At 33.7% G+C, this 15,610-nt stretch overlaps 2 protein-coding genes across 4 annotated transcripts in view; one reads left to right on the top strand and one right to left on the bottom strand.

Moving 5' to 3' along the window:
- Positions 1-13,988, top strand: part of LOC107480777 (17.3 kDa class I heat shock protein) — a 38,234-nt gene extending 24,246 nt beyond the window's left edge. For all 3 annotated transcript variants that reach the window (XM_016100948.3, XM_052259166.1, XM_052259165.1), the window contains one exon: positions 13,740-13,988. In XM_016100948.3, coding sequence (XP_015956434.2) covers positions 13,740-13,869 — 130 coding nt within the window. In that variant the 3' untranslated portion in view covers positions 13,870-13,988. The remainder of the gene's footprint in view (positions 1-13,739) is intronic.
- On the bottom strand, positions 8,367-9,249 carry LOC107480778 (17.3 kDa class I heat shock protein). Its single transcript, XM_016100950.3, has one exon. The coding sequence runs from the start codon at positions 8,993-8,995 to the stop codon at positions 8,540-8,542; it is 456 nt and encodes a 151-aa protein (XP_015956436.1). The 5' UTR covers positions 8,996-9,249; the 3' UTR covers positions 8,367-8,539.
- Positions 13,989-15,610: the final 1,622 nt, after the last annotated feature.

The raw sequence follows: 15,610 nt of genomic DNA, 5'->3' as shown, positions 1-15,610 counted from the left end.
CATTCTGAAAAACCAGACGCAAATGCAACAAATCCAATTATATGTAATTCGCAAAACCCTAACGCGGAATCTAGATACACGTAATCTGCTACACCCTGTCACGGATTACGTTGAGAAGCTAAAAACTAATAAACTGTTATACCCTGTAGCGATTTATGAACAGATGGGCCCGAAGCCTATTCCACTACACCCTCTAGTGGTTTATGAAGAGAGTGGAAGCTTTGGAATATATTCATGAATACCAGTATAATAGTAACAACTCGTGATGCAAAATGTACGAAATTATAAAAATATACTTGTCATAAGCAATAAGTCGTACAAATATAATAGCCACCAGGCATTAACACTAACACGGAGTAATTACTACATAAGTCATACAAATATAATAGTCACAAGTCATTAACACTAACAGGAAATAAAAATAACATAAGTCATACAAATAGGTCGAAACTAACAGTAACACACCCAAGGCACTAACACTAACACCCAAAAAATGTAAATCGCTACATGAGAAAATAAAATTCAAAAACTAAAAGCATAAACACTACAAGTCCTACGAACTACCAGCAATGGTGGAGCCTCTCTGGGAGCAAGATCTACGCGTGTGCCCAGCCTGTCTGCAGAGCCCACATCACTTCGGTCGATTAAGGTCGGCCTCATCCATGTTTTTCCGGATTCTGCTGGAACCTCGGTCGCCCATCATGACAACGCCTCAAGCTAGGATCCGAAATAACGGTCGGACCATCATAAAGTGGCTAAAGTCCCTCTGGTATTGGCGGCACAAAACCCATCTGGTACACCCTGAACACCTTCTGCATGGTATAGACTTCGTCGACATAGATAGACCAGTCAAGCCATGACTGGGCATAACATGCAATCGCATGGCAACATGGATAATGGAGAGCCTGAAAGTATCCACAGTCACATGTACGATCCTGAAGGGAAACTCGGCACGTCCCAAGTGAAAAGGTCCCAATTGGTGTCGTCTCGGCAACGGTATACTCAGACTGGTGTCTATCGAATAGGGTGACAGTGAAGCACTTGGAGTCTCTCAAGTTGCGCTCCATCACCCTCATAAAAGACTGGCAAAACTTGGCACCGCTGGCCAACTAAGCCTCTGTCGTCTGACCACCAATCACAAACAACTCCGCTAGCCGACCATATGTGGACTTTACCAGGGCAGTAACCGGAAGATTCCGTGTACCCTTCAGAACAGAATTAACACACTCAGATATATTGGTCGTCATGTGACCGAATCGTCTGCCACCATTCTGGTGCTGAGTCCACTTATCGTATTCTATTCTGTTCGCCTAATCACACATTGCCAGATTCTCAGTTCGCATTATGTCAAACCAATAGTGAAACTCTGCCTCAGTCTTTGCATAAGCAGCGTTCACAAGCAAACGCTTTGCATCCGTGCCCTTGAAACTGAGTGCGAAGTTAGCTGCAACATGCCGAATACAAAATGCTCGATACGCATGAGGGGGTAACCACCCACTGTTAAGGTTCTCTAGTGTAGCCTTGATGCCGTTGTGCCTATCCGAGATTACCAGTATCCCCTGCTGCGGAGTCACATGTTGGCGCAGGTTGGTCAGGAAGAAAGACCACGACTCGGCATTTTCTCCCTCCACGATAGTGAAAGCAATAGGAAAGATGTTGGAGTTCCCATCTTGGCCAATGGCTAGGAGCAAAGTCCCGCCATACTTGCCATACATATGAGTACTGTCTATGCTGACCAATGGCTTGCAATGTCGGGAAGCTTCAACACAAGGAGAAAACGTCCAGAAAAGACGGTGAAAGTACACGCTTGAGGAGTCAACATCATCACCGACTCAAATCGGAGACATCTTCAACAAGGCAACGGTCCCCCTCCATGGTAGACTGCACACCAAGGATCCAACGAGGTAGCTCAGCATAGGACTCTTCCCAGTCCCTGTATATCTAGCTTGTTTCTCAAGAAGAGATGGGAAACATGCTCAATATCATTTGATTGAGCAGTTGACCCAGCCCCTTGTTGTTTGAAGAAAACCTCCACTTCAATTGGTATTTTTTCACGAAAAGCAAACATGAGATAATAAATCCAGTCTTTCACTAAGATTTCGAATAGCTGTCCCGAATTCAAGTTGATTATGTTTCGCCTCTTCCTCGGAGAAAGACGATAAAAAAATTCCCAATCATGGTCCTTGCGGATCTGCCTTCTGTTTTGCCAACCACGTCTTCCTGTAAGTTGGCCTAAACCCGTATGTTGTTTTCGCACAGATCATGTGATAATCAAGATGTCGGTGGTCGCTTAATATCGATGTAGCCAAGCATGTGTATGGTCCGTTGTACCGTCAAACCTCCCAGGTTCCCTTTCACGCTCGAGGCTGATGTGAATCATCCACGTGCAACCCTTGCCGAACTCCTTGCATCTCCCATGGTACTTAAGATGATCCGACTCCATCACTCTGTACTCAACACCGCGGCGAATGCTATAATCCTTTACACTAAGAACAACTTCCTCCTTACTGTGGAAAGATTAGCCAACTTGAAACTCAACTACAGAATTTTCCTCGCGCAAACCTTGACCCCAAAAGGTTGGAACTGACTCCGCCGGTTGGCCGACAACTTCCAGGTTCAGGGTAGAAAAATGTGCAGGTTGCTCATGTGTGCTGGCACTTGACGGTGGTTGACATGTTGCTGGGTTTGTCGGAATTTCATCATCGTTGTCCCCTCCAATGTCAGCAAGCTCTTCATCCAAATCATCCTCTAGCATCGCATTTTCAACCCGATCCGGTTCACCCTCACGTCCAACATCTGGAGATGGATGGGCTGAGGTGAATACCTCAAATGGACCAGTTACATACTCCAACAAACACTCAGCTGCAACGACGGGCATCGAGGTAGAGGCACCCCCATCGTGGTGGACTAAGGGTTTGGCACGGATGCCCCAGAACTATCGATGTCACGTTCCAACTTCGCAAACAACTCATGTATCCTCACTTTCGGAAAACTTCGGTGACAATGAAACAACACCTGCATATTTTCATCTGATCGTAACACAAATGTTTCATATTGCACGCCGGTTGACACAATCGCAATAGGAATCTTGTAGAACAGCTTCTTCAGCCACTTTGTGCCACACGCGCCCAACTTCTGCAATATAGCGGTCTTTAGATCCAACAGTGTATCTGATGACCTGATAAAAATACTTAGTGGTTCCCTATCGGTAAACTTCACACCGTGCCTCTTACTCTTTTTTATTTTTCTAGAAGAGTGCACTAACATCAAAAAACTCTCCTCACTCTCCATTCCTCAAGTTATGAATGAATGAAAATGACACTCTACACAACTTGCTGGGTATATATAGGCATCTTCAAAGCTTCCACTCTCTTCATAATCCGCTAGAGGGTGTAGCGGAATAGGTTTCGGGCCTATCTATTCATAAACCGCTACAGGGTGTAGCGGTTTATGAGTTTTTAGCTTCTCAACGTAATCCTCGACAAAGTATAGCGAATTACGTGTATCCAGGTTCCGTATTAGTTTGCACGAATTACATATAATTAGGTTTGTTCTATTTGCGTATGATTTTTCAGAATGTTGTATTTACGTCACAGTTTCTTTCATTCATTTTATTTATGTAAATTGCCCCATAAACTATAGTGTTTTTTTTTAATTTTCTACGAATAAATATCCCATATCAGTTCATAAATAATTTATAATTGAATTTAGTCATCAATAAATTTTAATCATCAAATCAATTTTTAAAATTTTTATTTCGTTAGATAGATAAATTCTCGCATTAAATTATTTGTCTATATAAAAATATTGACATAAGAATTAAAATATTCTTAAAAATTATTGTGTCTTTTATTAAATAATAATAATTCATTTGTCTAATTTTTTACATAAATTTAACGTAGAAATTAATATATCTAACAAAATAAAATATTAAAAGCTGATTTAATAATTAAAAGTTATTAACAATTAATTTGTCTAACTAAACTTTTTGGAGATTGATTACTCATGTAATTATATTCTTCCTTCATATCTAGAATTCGAAGAAACAACTTAGTATCTTCAACCAATAATGGTAAATTACTTAGACTAATTGATAATAAGACTATAGTGTGTGTTTTGAAATTGAAATTTTAATCATCACATAAATCCCATAAATTATGGTTTATGAACATCTAACCAAGCAATATATAAAAACTCTAATGATTATTAAACTACACTGACATGTAAATTATATTTGTTCATACTATATTCCCATTTCAATTACAAAAATATTTGATAACAAAAAAATAGTTAAAAATAATCATAATTTTTTATTTAATATTTATTAATTATTATAATAATTATAATTAATAAATATTAAATAATTTTTTTATCTCTTTAGTATTATTAATATATATTTTATTTGACATTTTTAAATTGAATTGTTTTCTATTATGAATTATTCTGTTTTAGCATTTTGTATTAAAATTTATTGATTCAATTTTAATTGTAATTTTTATGCAGTTTTTATTAAGAAGAAAAGAATGAATTCGATTAAAGATGAGTATAAAAAAGATAAATTAAAAAGAATATCAATATTGTTGCTAAAAAAGGATAACAAAAAAGTACCATAGGTAATAATTCTTAAATCGATGAAAGAAATATAAAAAATTAAACAAAAATGAAAAATATTAGCTTATATTGTTATATTTTGTATCAAAGTAAAAAAAAAATTAAAATCTTTAAGATTGTACTCTGAATAACACAACAAATATTGTATTTAATCTTTTTTTAAATTTAAATTAACATATTATTTTTTTAGAATTAATCCAAATACAAGCCTTTTCAATATATAAGTCATACAAGTCTTGAAAATCCCTAATCTCTAAGACGCGTTTCTTATGGCACGTATGTTTCACGCGCCTCCTTAACATATTTTTCAATCAATCAACGCGCGAATATATAATTTTCTTTTTCGAAAAGATTTTGTTTCCTTTTTTAAATTCCCTCTACGTTTTCTTGTCTTCTCTCTTCGATCTCTTTCGTACATTTCTCTCTCCCTTCTCCTTCTCCGTTTATGTAAGTTTTTTTTTTCTGTTTTCTTTCTTCATTTTTCTCGTTTTCCATTGTTTCTGAAATTAAGCTCTGAAATTGTTTTGAAAATAATGAATGTTTCAACTTCAAATTATCAACTGAATCAGAGCGAAATGAATTTTGAATTTGAATCAAATAAAATTTCTGAGGTGTGGTTTAATTCCAGTTAATAATTGAATCTGAATTTGAATCCAGTTAATAGTTTATGATTGTGTAGCTAAATAATGCGGGAACATTGTCTGTGAAATTCGCTGTTTATTATTCCTTGTTTAAATTGAATCTAATGTACTAGTTCTAATGAATTTTCTACATTTTATATGAGGGATGTAAATCAAGAATATTTGGGTGTATTTCATGAAAGTTTGGGTGTATTTACAGTTTATAACTTTTCATCTCATTGAGGATGAATTGTCTTATTGTGTTTAGTTTCTGTTTATTGATGATTCATGACTCTAATTTTTGATATTTTTTATGATGGTTTTATAGTTGTATTTGCATTCTATAGTTTATATATACTTGTTTTAATATGGTGTATTTTGGGTGTATTTTGCAACAAATCTGTGGTGTTGATGAGCAGTTTGTATCCAAGGTTGAGATGACTTTTAACACCTTTGAAGATACTGCAAAATTCTACAAAAATTATGCGAAGGCTGTAGGTTTTTCTACAAGAGTTCGGAGCACAAATAAAAAGGAAAACGAAATTAAGAATCAATTGATTACATGTAGCAGAGAGGGAAAATGGAAATTGAAAATATCTCCAACCGAGAAGACAAATCCCTTAGCTGGATTTGAAGTAGGGAAATCAAAATTTTTTTATTGTTTTGAATCCAATCAAGTGGTTGAGATGTGGTTCAATTCAGAAGAAAAAATATAACATTATAGGAAACATTTTTCTGTATTTGTAGCAAATTTGGGTGTAACTTAAAGATATTTGGGTGTAAGATAAAGATATTTAGATTTATTTATAAGAATTTTATGTGTATTTTTATTCTGATAAGTTCTGCATAATTTAAACTTTTTCATCTTCCTGTCTCCTCCTCATCTTCTGCTTCTTTTTTTTATCATCATCACTATCTTTTTTTTTCTTTTTTTATTTATTTTTTTATTTTTGTTTTACCTTCTCAAATTTCTTCTTATTTTACTTTCTTAATAAGAATAAAAACAAAAAAATCAAACAAAGAAGAAGAAGAAACATATAATACTGCAAAATTACTTGAAAGATAATGGACTTACATTCATTTAACTAAAAGAAAGAAAGAAATAAGAAAAAGAAGAAGAAGAAAAAATACAACATTAGAGAAAATATTTTTCTGTACAAAAATGTTATTTATACACTAAAATCAGCTATTAAAATCAGCCACCAATGTATTTGTATATAAATACATCTGTGCTTTAATTTATTTTTAATGTATATTTATATTTCAGTATATATTTTATACTGGTAGTTAATTTTGGTGGCTGATTTTAGTGTACACGGTGCATAACTCATTTCTGTATTTGTAGAAAAATTGGGTGTAAAATGAAGATATTTGGGTGTAATACGAAGATATCTGAGTGTAAAATGAAGATATTTGGGTGTATTTTTATTATGATAAATTCTGCATAATTAAGAACTCTTCCTCTTCATCCTCATCATCTTCTGCTGCTTCTTTTTTTTTTCATCATCATCACCATCTTCTTCTTCTCTTTTTCTTATTCATCTTTTATCTTTTGTTTTACCTTCTCAAATTTTTTTGTTTTACTCTCTTAATAAGAATAAAAACAAAGAAGAAGAAGAAGAAGAAACACGTAATACTGCAAAATTACTTAGAAGAGAATAAACTTACATTCATTTAACCAAAAGAAAGAAAGAAATAAGGAAAAGAAAAAGAAGAAAAAAATACAGCATTAGAGAAAATATTTTACTGTATACTAAAATCAGTCACTAAAATCAGCCACTAATGTATTTGTGTATAAATATATGTGTGCTTTAATTTATTTTCAATGGATTATTTGTATTTCAGTATGTATTTTATACTGGTGACTGACTTTGGTGGTTAATTTTAGTGTAAACGTAACATAACTCATTTCTGTATTTGCAGCAAATTTAGGTGTAAAACGAATATATTTAAGTGTAAAACAAAAATATTTGGATGTATTTTTATTCTGATAAATTTTGCATAATTTAGAATTATTCATCTTTCTCCTCCTCCTTATTTTTTGCTATTTCTTCATCTTCTTATTTCATATTTTCATAATTTTTTTTGAGGAAAAACAAACAAAGAATAAAAAAATGCATAATACTGCAAAATCAAAAGAAGAAGGAGGAGAAACACGACGATGAAAAAGGAGGAGAAAAACAAAAGAAAAAAAAGAAGAAGAAGGAAGACGAAGAGAAAAAGGAGGAGAAACGCAAAAAAAAAATAATAATTATAGTTTTTATCAAAAAAAAAGAGTCGTTCATAATGATAAGAAAGCGCTTTAAAAATATGATGCGTATTAACATGTTTTTTTGAGTGAACGTAACTTCTATTAAATTTGGCTCAATTTATAAAATTTACAAATTAAAAAGACTTATATATATAGCATAACTAATTTTTTATTACTACTATTTTAGTTCTCTTAAATTTAACTTCAGTCCACTTACGTCCAAGTACGCAGCAGCAGAATTAATAATAGTGCGTTTAATTTATTTTAGTAGTGGACGATGACAAACTAATTTTTTGTTTCCCTTTTGATAGAAAATCACATTTATTATATGCTGCGTTTTTTTATAGGACACAGACACTAATACATAAATATAATAGTATATATTCATTATTTATTTATTAAAATAAATTTTTAAAAAATATAATGACATACAAATATATATAAAATATATATAATATTTTTTAAATAAAATGAAATACTTAAATACATTAAATGAAACATAAATATTTACTCTTTTATTATAAAAATCTTTTAAATTAAAAATTCATCAAACTAAAATACTTTTAATATTCTTGCATTATGATATGTTTTTAAGTGTTGTATTATTTATCTATCCGCCGAAAGATATGTAGCTAAATTTTCACATGATATCCCCTTAAGTACGATAAAAAATCAGGATTGTCCGAGGGGATTTTTTTTCCTAAACTTTTGTTTCTTCAGATTTCACTCAGTAGCTGCTAAATTAACCAACAGATCGCATTGTTTCTGGTTCAGTGTGTTCACTTTAAACAGAGACGAATAGAATTAGACCATCCTCAACATCCAACCAGAGGCTAGAATATAAGTTGTATTGAAAATTACTTATGCTATTATTAAACTATGTATAATATAAAAACGTTACAAGACCAATTGATTCGGCATTTACGAAAACACGCAGAAAATACAATACAAGAACCTCACCGTTCAATTTCCCATTTATTCACATGACACGCAGAAAGCACACTACAGCATTCAAGAACAAGAGATTACTAGATCACTGTATACTGCATACTTTTGCTTAACCAGTAATTTGAATGGGCTTAACATCATGTTTCTTAACTTCCGCCTTGGGAACAGTGACAGTAAGAACACCATTCTCCATGGATGCCTTCACCTGATCCATCTTGGCGTTCTCGGGGAGCCTGAACCTCCGCATGAACTTGCCGCTGCTGCGCTCCACACGGTGCCAGGTGTCATTCTTGTCCTCCTTCTCAACGTTCCTCTCGCCGCTGATCTGAAGGACACTGTTATCTTCGATCTCAACCTTCACTTCCTCCTTCTTCAGACCAGGAAGATCAGCCTTGAACACATGCGCTTCGGGAGTCTCCTTCCAATCCACACGAGTGTTCACGAATGCAGAATTCTCTGAAGAAGTAAGAGAGCTCGGGAATTGGAAGTCCCTGAAAGGGTCCCAGACGTCGAGGGAGAAAGGGTCGCTCCTTCTGCCACCAAAGAAACTTGGAATCAGCGACATCTTCTCTTTGTTTGATGATTAAGGTTGTAACTTGCAAGCAGAGAATGTAGGTGTAATTGTCGTTGTCAATGCTTGTGCCCGATGATGTTGAAGGTGAGAGAGGACAAGAGGTATTTATAGTGATTAATGGTGGAACGGAATGAAGATGCAGCTTCTAGAAATATCCTACTTATTTCTTCATCTATTCGATTCGAAGCTGTTCTGGATTCCTCTGGGGCTAGTAGAGAAATAGAACATGATACAACAAGAAGGCTCTAGATTTTTTTTTTTTTCGTTTACAGAAGGCTCTAGATTCAACATTACAGCCTCTTGTGTGAAGCCCATGACTTAAAGGGCTTAAGGATTGATTAAAATGAAACAATGAGCCCAATAACAAATAAATAATAGAACTCAAGTTCTTACCAGTATGTGGCCGAGGCATTGCTCCAATGGCCAATATGTTGGCCTCACAGAAGCCACATCTCAGGTTCGAATCCCAGCCATAGTTACCGATATATAAAAAAAAAAGGAAAAATTCTTACCAATTTAATATATATGAACTTGAAGGTTGTGGTAGGTTTAGAGAAGGGGGTTGAATTTATGTCTTTCTTTTGAGTTGCTGTTATAACCTTTTAAAACAAAACTTTTAATTCTGATTCTGTTTGTACTCAGCAGCGAAAATTTATGAGATAATTTATTTTTGTCTCATGAATATCAGAAAACAGAAACACAGCAGAGAAAAGAAAAGCTAACACCAGCATATATCTTGGTTCGGTTGCCTTGTGCTATGCAACCTACCACAACAATGGAGGAATTTTCACTATAGTTAAAAGTATTACATACACCAATTTCACACTCAAGTTCTAACCTAATTTGACATTGGCTATGCTAACACCTAACTATTCACTCTTAGTGCTAACCCAACTAAGAAAGGAATACCTAACAGGTACAAAATACAAGACACTTAACCAACCTAAAGAAATCATAAAATAACTCTAGACTTTTCTCTCAAGTGTATTACTCTGTCTTTTTTCACTCATGCATTTTACTTGAGTTTTCTCGCAATGCCTTTTCTCACAAGAAATTACAGAAAGATAAACTTAGAAAAGTACATTACAATCAGTAAAATATGAAGGAGATTGACTTCATCAACAGCCTTTGTGCTATGCGAAAACCAGATTAGTAAGCCTCTGATTCAGTTCTTCATACTGGCAGAATGCACTTTTTGATTAGGTTACATTGTCCAGTTAGTTGAACTTTCTCAAAGAACACTTCTCAGAACAAAACCCCAATACTCTGGTTATCTCTCCTTGGTTTCTGAATGAATACCAAACTTCTTTTATCTCCTTGCATGTTGCTTGATTCTTCTTCCAAGGTCAACATCTTGAGCCTTGAGCTTCACCAACCCACAGATTCACTTTTTCTCATTAAACCTTAGAGTGGAAACTTTGTTTCTGACTCCTTCATCTTGGCCGAAAGCCATAAAGCAGCAACCACAAAAGTCTTCTAGTTGTCAACTTAATCTGAACCCTTGAAAACTAACTTGGTCCCCAAGACAAGTTTGAGATCGTGAATACACAGCAGAAAAGAACAGAAACCAACTTTTCTTTGTATCCCATTTCGGATTGAGCAGAGAGTTGGGAAGAAGAGAAAAAATTGAGTTGCATGTCTAAGGAAATGGTTTACCTTTGATCTTTTCTTAAACTTGATTTGGCTTGAACTTGTTGATTTGACATTCTATCTTTCAAGCTTGAACCTTCTCTCTCTTGCTTCTTTGGTTACTAGCTTAGGGAAGAAGCTATTTTTCTCTTTCTTACTTTTCTGAGTTTCTGACCAATTTACAAAGGTGAACGTTGCTTTTGGTTGAAGCACATGGAAGGAATTTGAACCAAATGAAGTACCAGAACATGGATCGGATCACTACCTTTTTGTCCGTTTTGATTTTTCAGCCTTGTTTTCTTATGGGCTTCGTTTACATTATTGACCCATCAGCCTTGTTTTATTTCTCATTCCATTTGGGCTGTAATTCACATTTTGGCCTGCAATATTTTATAAATAATTAGTAATATGCAATTATAATTAATCAACACTAATTATTTATTTTGCCCAAAAATAATGTTTGTCATTACTATTTATTTTAGTTAATTTATTAACTCAACAGAACTGGATCAAATTATTCTAAAATGATAAAATAAAAAATTAATTATTTTTAAATTAAAATAATAGAATTTACATATAAATATATAATGAAAATTACAATTTTAACGGTGATTAATTAATCTCTCATTTTATTAGTTTATCAATATTTTTATTTTAAATGATCTAAATTCTTTTAAACTACTAATAGTTTAAATTAGGTTCAATTACTTTATTGGTCTCTATAGTTTTGCAAAATTTTAAATTAGGTTCCTATATTTTTTTCTTTTTAATTGGGTCTATGCATCAATTTTTTTTTAATTAAACCCCTCTTAGTTGTAATTGGCTTAATTGTATAGAGACTTAACTAAAAAAAATTTGGTGTTGGGACATAAATAAAAAAAGGTATAGAGACTCAATTAAAATGAAAAAAGTATAGGGATCTAATTAAAAATTTTGCGAAACTATATGAAATAATAGAGTAATTAAACATTTAAATTAATAGAAACATGTGCTTCAACCAAAAAAAATAAAGCCAAATTGAAGGTTTAATATGCTTATGTTTTGGTCATGTATGAATTTTTAATTTTGACAAATAATGTTTGCTATCGTTTGAGAATATTTACCTAAGAGGAAAATATCTAAATATGATCAAATTATGTATTGATTTTATACAAGAGAATATTTTACAAGTAAATGTGAAATGTAAATTACAATGATATGGTTAGGGCCGTTAAAATGGGCTAAATTCATCGGGTCAGCCCGTTTACTCGTTTAAATGGGCGGGTTTTGCCTCTAAAATTAAGCCTGTTTAAATTTCAGGTTAAACGAGCTGAGCCCGATTAACCCGAAAAAAATGATGGGTTAAACGGGCTAGCCCGCGGGCTAAACAAGTGGCCCGTTTAATTTTTTTTTACATTTTTTTAAAAAATAGCACTTTTAGCTAATATTTTTTCCGATTCGACCCAAAAATCCGACCCACCAGCTAAAAAATATTGTTTTTTATTGGTTTTTGACCTAAAAGTAATATTTTTTGCCAAAATTTTTTTTCAAAAAATAAAATAAAATGATAAACGGGTTGACCCGTTTAACCCATCGGGCTGACCATAAACGGTCCGAGCTAGAAAATTCTTGCCCGCGAATAAAGCGGGTTTAAACGGGCCAGCCTGTTTAACCCACGAACTTAATAGGCCGGGTCTAAATAGGTCGAGCTAGCCCATTTGACAGCCCTAGATATGATTCGTTGTATTAATGAAAATATTGTTAATGTTTGGGAAGCGGATATTCTTACTTTTAATTTCATAATATTACTTTTCTATTATACGTTATCTCTAAATAATTTTTAATACAATTTTTTATTATTAAAAAAATAAAATAACAAAAATTAAAAATAATTTTTAAAAAATTACATAAAATAAAAATAATAATATCGTATTTGGAAATAACAACCTCACTTCTTAATGTAGGTTAAAAAATTTTAATATGGAAATAAAATGAGTGATATACTTTAATATGGTAATTTTGGGTGTTTTTTAAAATTGTGGGAATACACAAATCGGACCCTCCGATTTGTGTTTAAAAAGTTAAAAAAAATTCAGAGTACACAAATCGGAGGGTCCGATTTGTGTTAAAAAATTTGAAAAAATTCAGAGTACACAAATCGGACCATGCGAGTTGTTTGATTTTAAAATTTTGCTTAACAAATCGCATGGTCCGACTTGTGGGTAAACAAATATGAATTTCGGAAGCTAGAAAACGGACCCTCCGAGTTGTTTGTTGTTATCAATTTTTTTATGAAAGGAAGAACTCGCATGGGCCGAGTTCATTTCACTGACACCACATGGCTGTAAAGCACCTGAATTCCCCACATCTGAGTCTAACACCACTTTATCTTCCATATTCAAATTAAAAAGTGTCTTAATGTATATAGTATTCACCAAAATATGCATGCTGTAAATGACTGAAATATTTTGGCATTGGGACGAGTTAGCATTCTGTTTGATTCTATAAGGCTAAAATTGTTATATCCAAATAAAGCCAAAGACTCGAAGCTCTTCGAAACTTGGAATTTACCAAACAAAAATTTACTTATTTATACTTAAAAAAGGAAAAAAAAAAGTTAACGAATCAATAGGCCTTTCTAGAAAATACCGGATGAGTCCTCTATGGCAGTTTAAATACCCGATGTGTCCTCTTTGCTCATCATCAAGAAAGCATACAGAAGCAGTTCTCAGATAGCAAACAACAATCACTATCTTTCGGAGTAGCAAGTATATCATCTAATAGAGGAAAAGATGTCGCTGATTCCAAGTTTCTTCGGTGGCCGAAGGAGCAACGTCTTCGATCCTTTTTCCCTCGACGTTTGGGACCCCTTCAAAGACTTCCAATTCCCGAGCTCTCTTACTTCTTCCGACAATTCTGCGTTCGTCAACACTCGTGTGGACTGGAAGGAGACTCCCGAAGCTCATGTCTTCAAGGCTGATCTTCCTGGTCTGAAGAAGGAGGAAGTGAAGGTTGAGATCGAAGATAACAGTGTCCTTCAGATCAGCGGAGAGAGGAACGTTGAGAAGGAGGACAAGAACGACACCTGGCACCGTGTGGAGCGCAGCAGCGGCAAGTTCATGCAGAGGTTTAGGCTCCCTGAGAACGCCAAGATGGATCAGGTGAAGGCATCCATGGAGAATGGTGTTCTCACTGTCACTGTTCCCAAGGCAGAAGTTAAGAAACCTGATGTTAAGCCCATTCAGATCACTGGTTAAACAAGATACTTTTTTCCTTGTTTTTGCTCCTCTCGTTTTCAAACCTGTGTTTGCGTTTTGTTGTGAATTGTAATTGCGTAATGCCTATGTCATGTTCATGTCCCTGAGAAATATAATGTTGGAATAATTAATTTTCAATAACCCAGATCATTCATATTGAATCACCAAAAATATAACATAATGCGGAAGCGTACCTGAATTCATAAACATAAATTATGATTGGAAGAGTTTGGATCTTGTGGTTCTTTCGATCTTCCTCAACCAAAGCCTTCTGTATTCCTAGGAGGCTGTACTGCAACTCTTTTGATGGGGAAAGAGCAACAAAGGCGACTTTGGTATATTGGGACCGAAACCCTGAAGGTCTATTTATATTTGAGCATGACACTCATTAAACCCTTAAGCCCAAATAAAATAGTATCTAAAGCCCAAAAGATAATATATCTAAAATCCAAAAGGATAATTATCTAAGGAACAAAAGATAATATCCGGTTTTATTCTCATTTAATTCCAAATCAAAAGTAATAATGACTTATTCAATTAGCATTTATAACAATAAATGAGATCATCATTATATAAGTCATTTAATTTGAAATAGCATCATTTGTGATTATAATTGATATATGTATTGCCCACAAATAAGTTAGGAAATTAAATAATTTCCTAACAATCTCCCACTTGGGCTATACATATACTCTGTTCCTATATGTTCTATGAAAATCTATTTTTCTTGAACTTTCTTTTTAACAACTAAAAACTCGATGTCTATATGCTTCGATTTTGTCAAACTTTTATTGTTATTGGAGTATAGTACTACTGACTTATTGTTACAAAATATCTTCAATGGCCTTTCAATGTCATTTACTATACGAAGCTCAGTGACAAAGAGTCATAACCATATGCCATGAAATCAGAATCAGAATACCCAATGATCTCCAAATTTTCTGATCTCTGATAAGTAAGCATGTAATCATTTATTCTCTTCAAAAAATGCTTTATGCGGTTAACAATCATCCAATGATCCATACCAGGATGCTCAAGTATCTAGTGGTCTAAAATTTTTCATGCCATATCTACTTAAAATCCTTCTGGTATAATTCTTTTGTAATAATCCAAGAATACCTTGAGAACAATCTCTTAGTATCTTGATTCCTATATAATACAAAAGAGGCATCACCAAGATCTTTCATTTCGAATTTGTTCGATAGAAATTTATTAGTTTCATGCAACAAGCCTATATCGTTACTGGCAAGTAGAACGTCATCAAATTTGTTCTCTTTAGATAACGCATTATGCGTTTAACAGCTATCCAATGATCCATATCCGGATTGCTCAAGTATCTACCTAACACTCCCACTATAAATGATATATCAGGATGTATGTAGACTTGAGCATACATTAAATTCCCTAGTGCTGATGCATAAGGTTTATCATGCATTGTTGTCTTCTTAAGATCATTTTGGGGCATTGCTTGAGACTAAACCTGTCTCCTTTAACTACGGGTGTGTCCATTGGTCTATAACTTTCTATGACATATCTACTTAAAATCTTTTCGATATAGTTCTTTTGTGACAATCCAAGAATACCTTAAGAGTAATCTCTTAGTATCTCGATTCCTAATACAAAAGAGGTATCACCAAGATCTTTCATTTCGAATTTGTTCGATAGAAATTTCTTAGTTTCATGCAACAAGCCTATATCGTTACTAGTAAGTAGAATGTCATCAACATATAAGACCAAAAGG

The sequence above is a fragment of the Arachis duranensis genome, chromosome 3, assembly GCF_000817695.3.
Source record: "Arachis duranensis cultivar V14167 chromosome 3, aradu.V14167.gnm2.J7QH, whole genome shotgun sequence".
In the NCBI taxonomy this organism is placed as follows: Eukaryota; Viridiplantae; Streptophyta; class Magnoliopsida; order Fabales; family Fabaceae; genus Arachis; species Arachis duranensis.
Note: the sequence above shows the minus strand (reverse complement) of the source record. Positions and strands in the feature narration are given on the sequence as shown.

Coding starts and splice junctions, on each gene's coding strand:
- LOC107480778 (XM_016100950.3), bottom strand. CDS start 8,995: ATGTCGCTGATTCCAAGTTTCTTTGGTGGCAGAAGGAGCGACCCTTTC.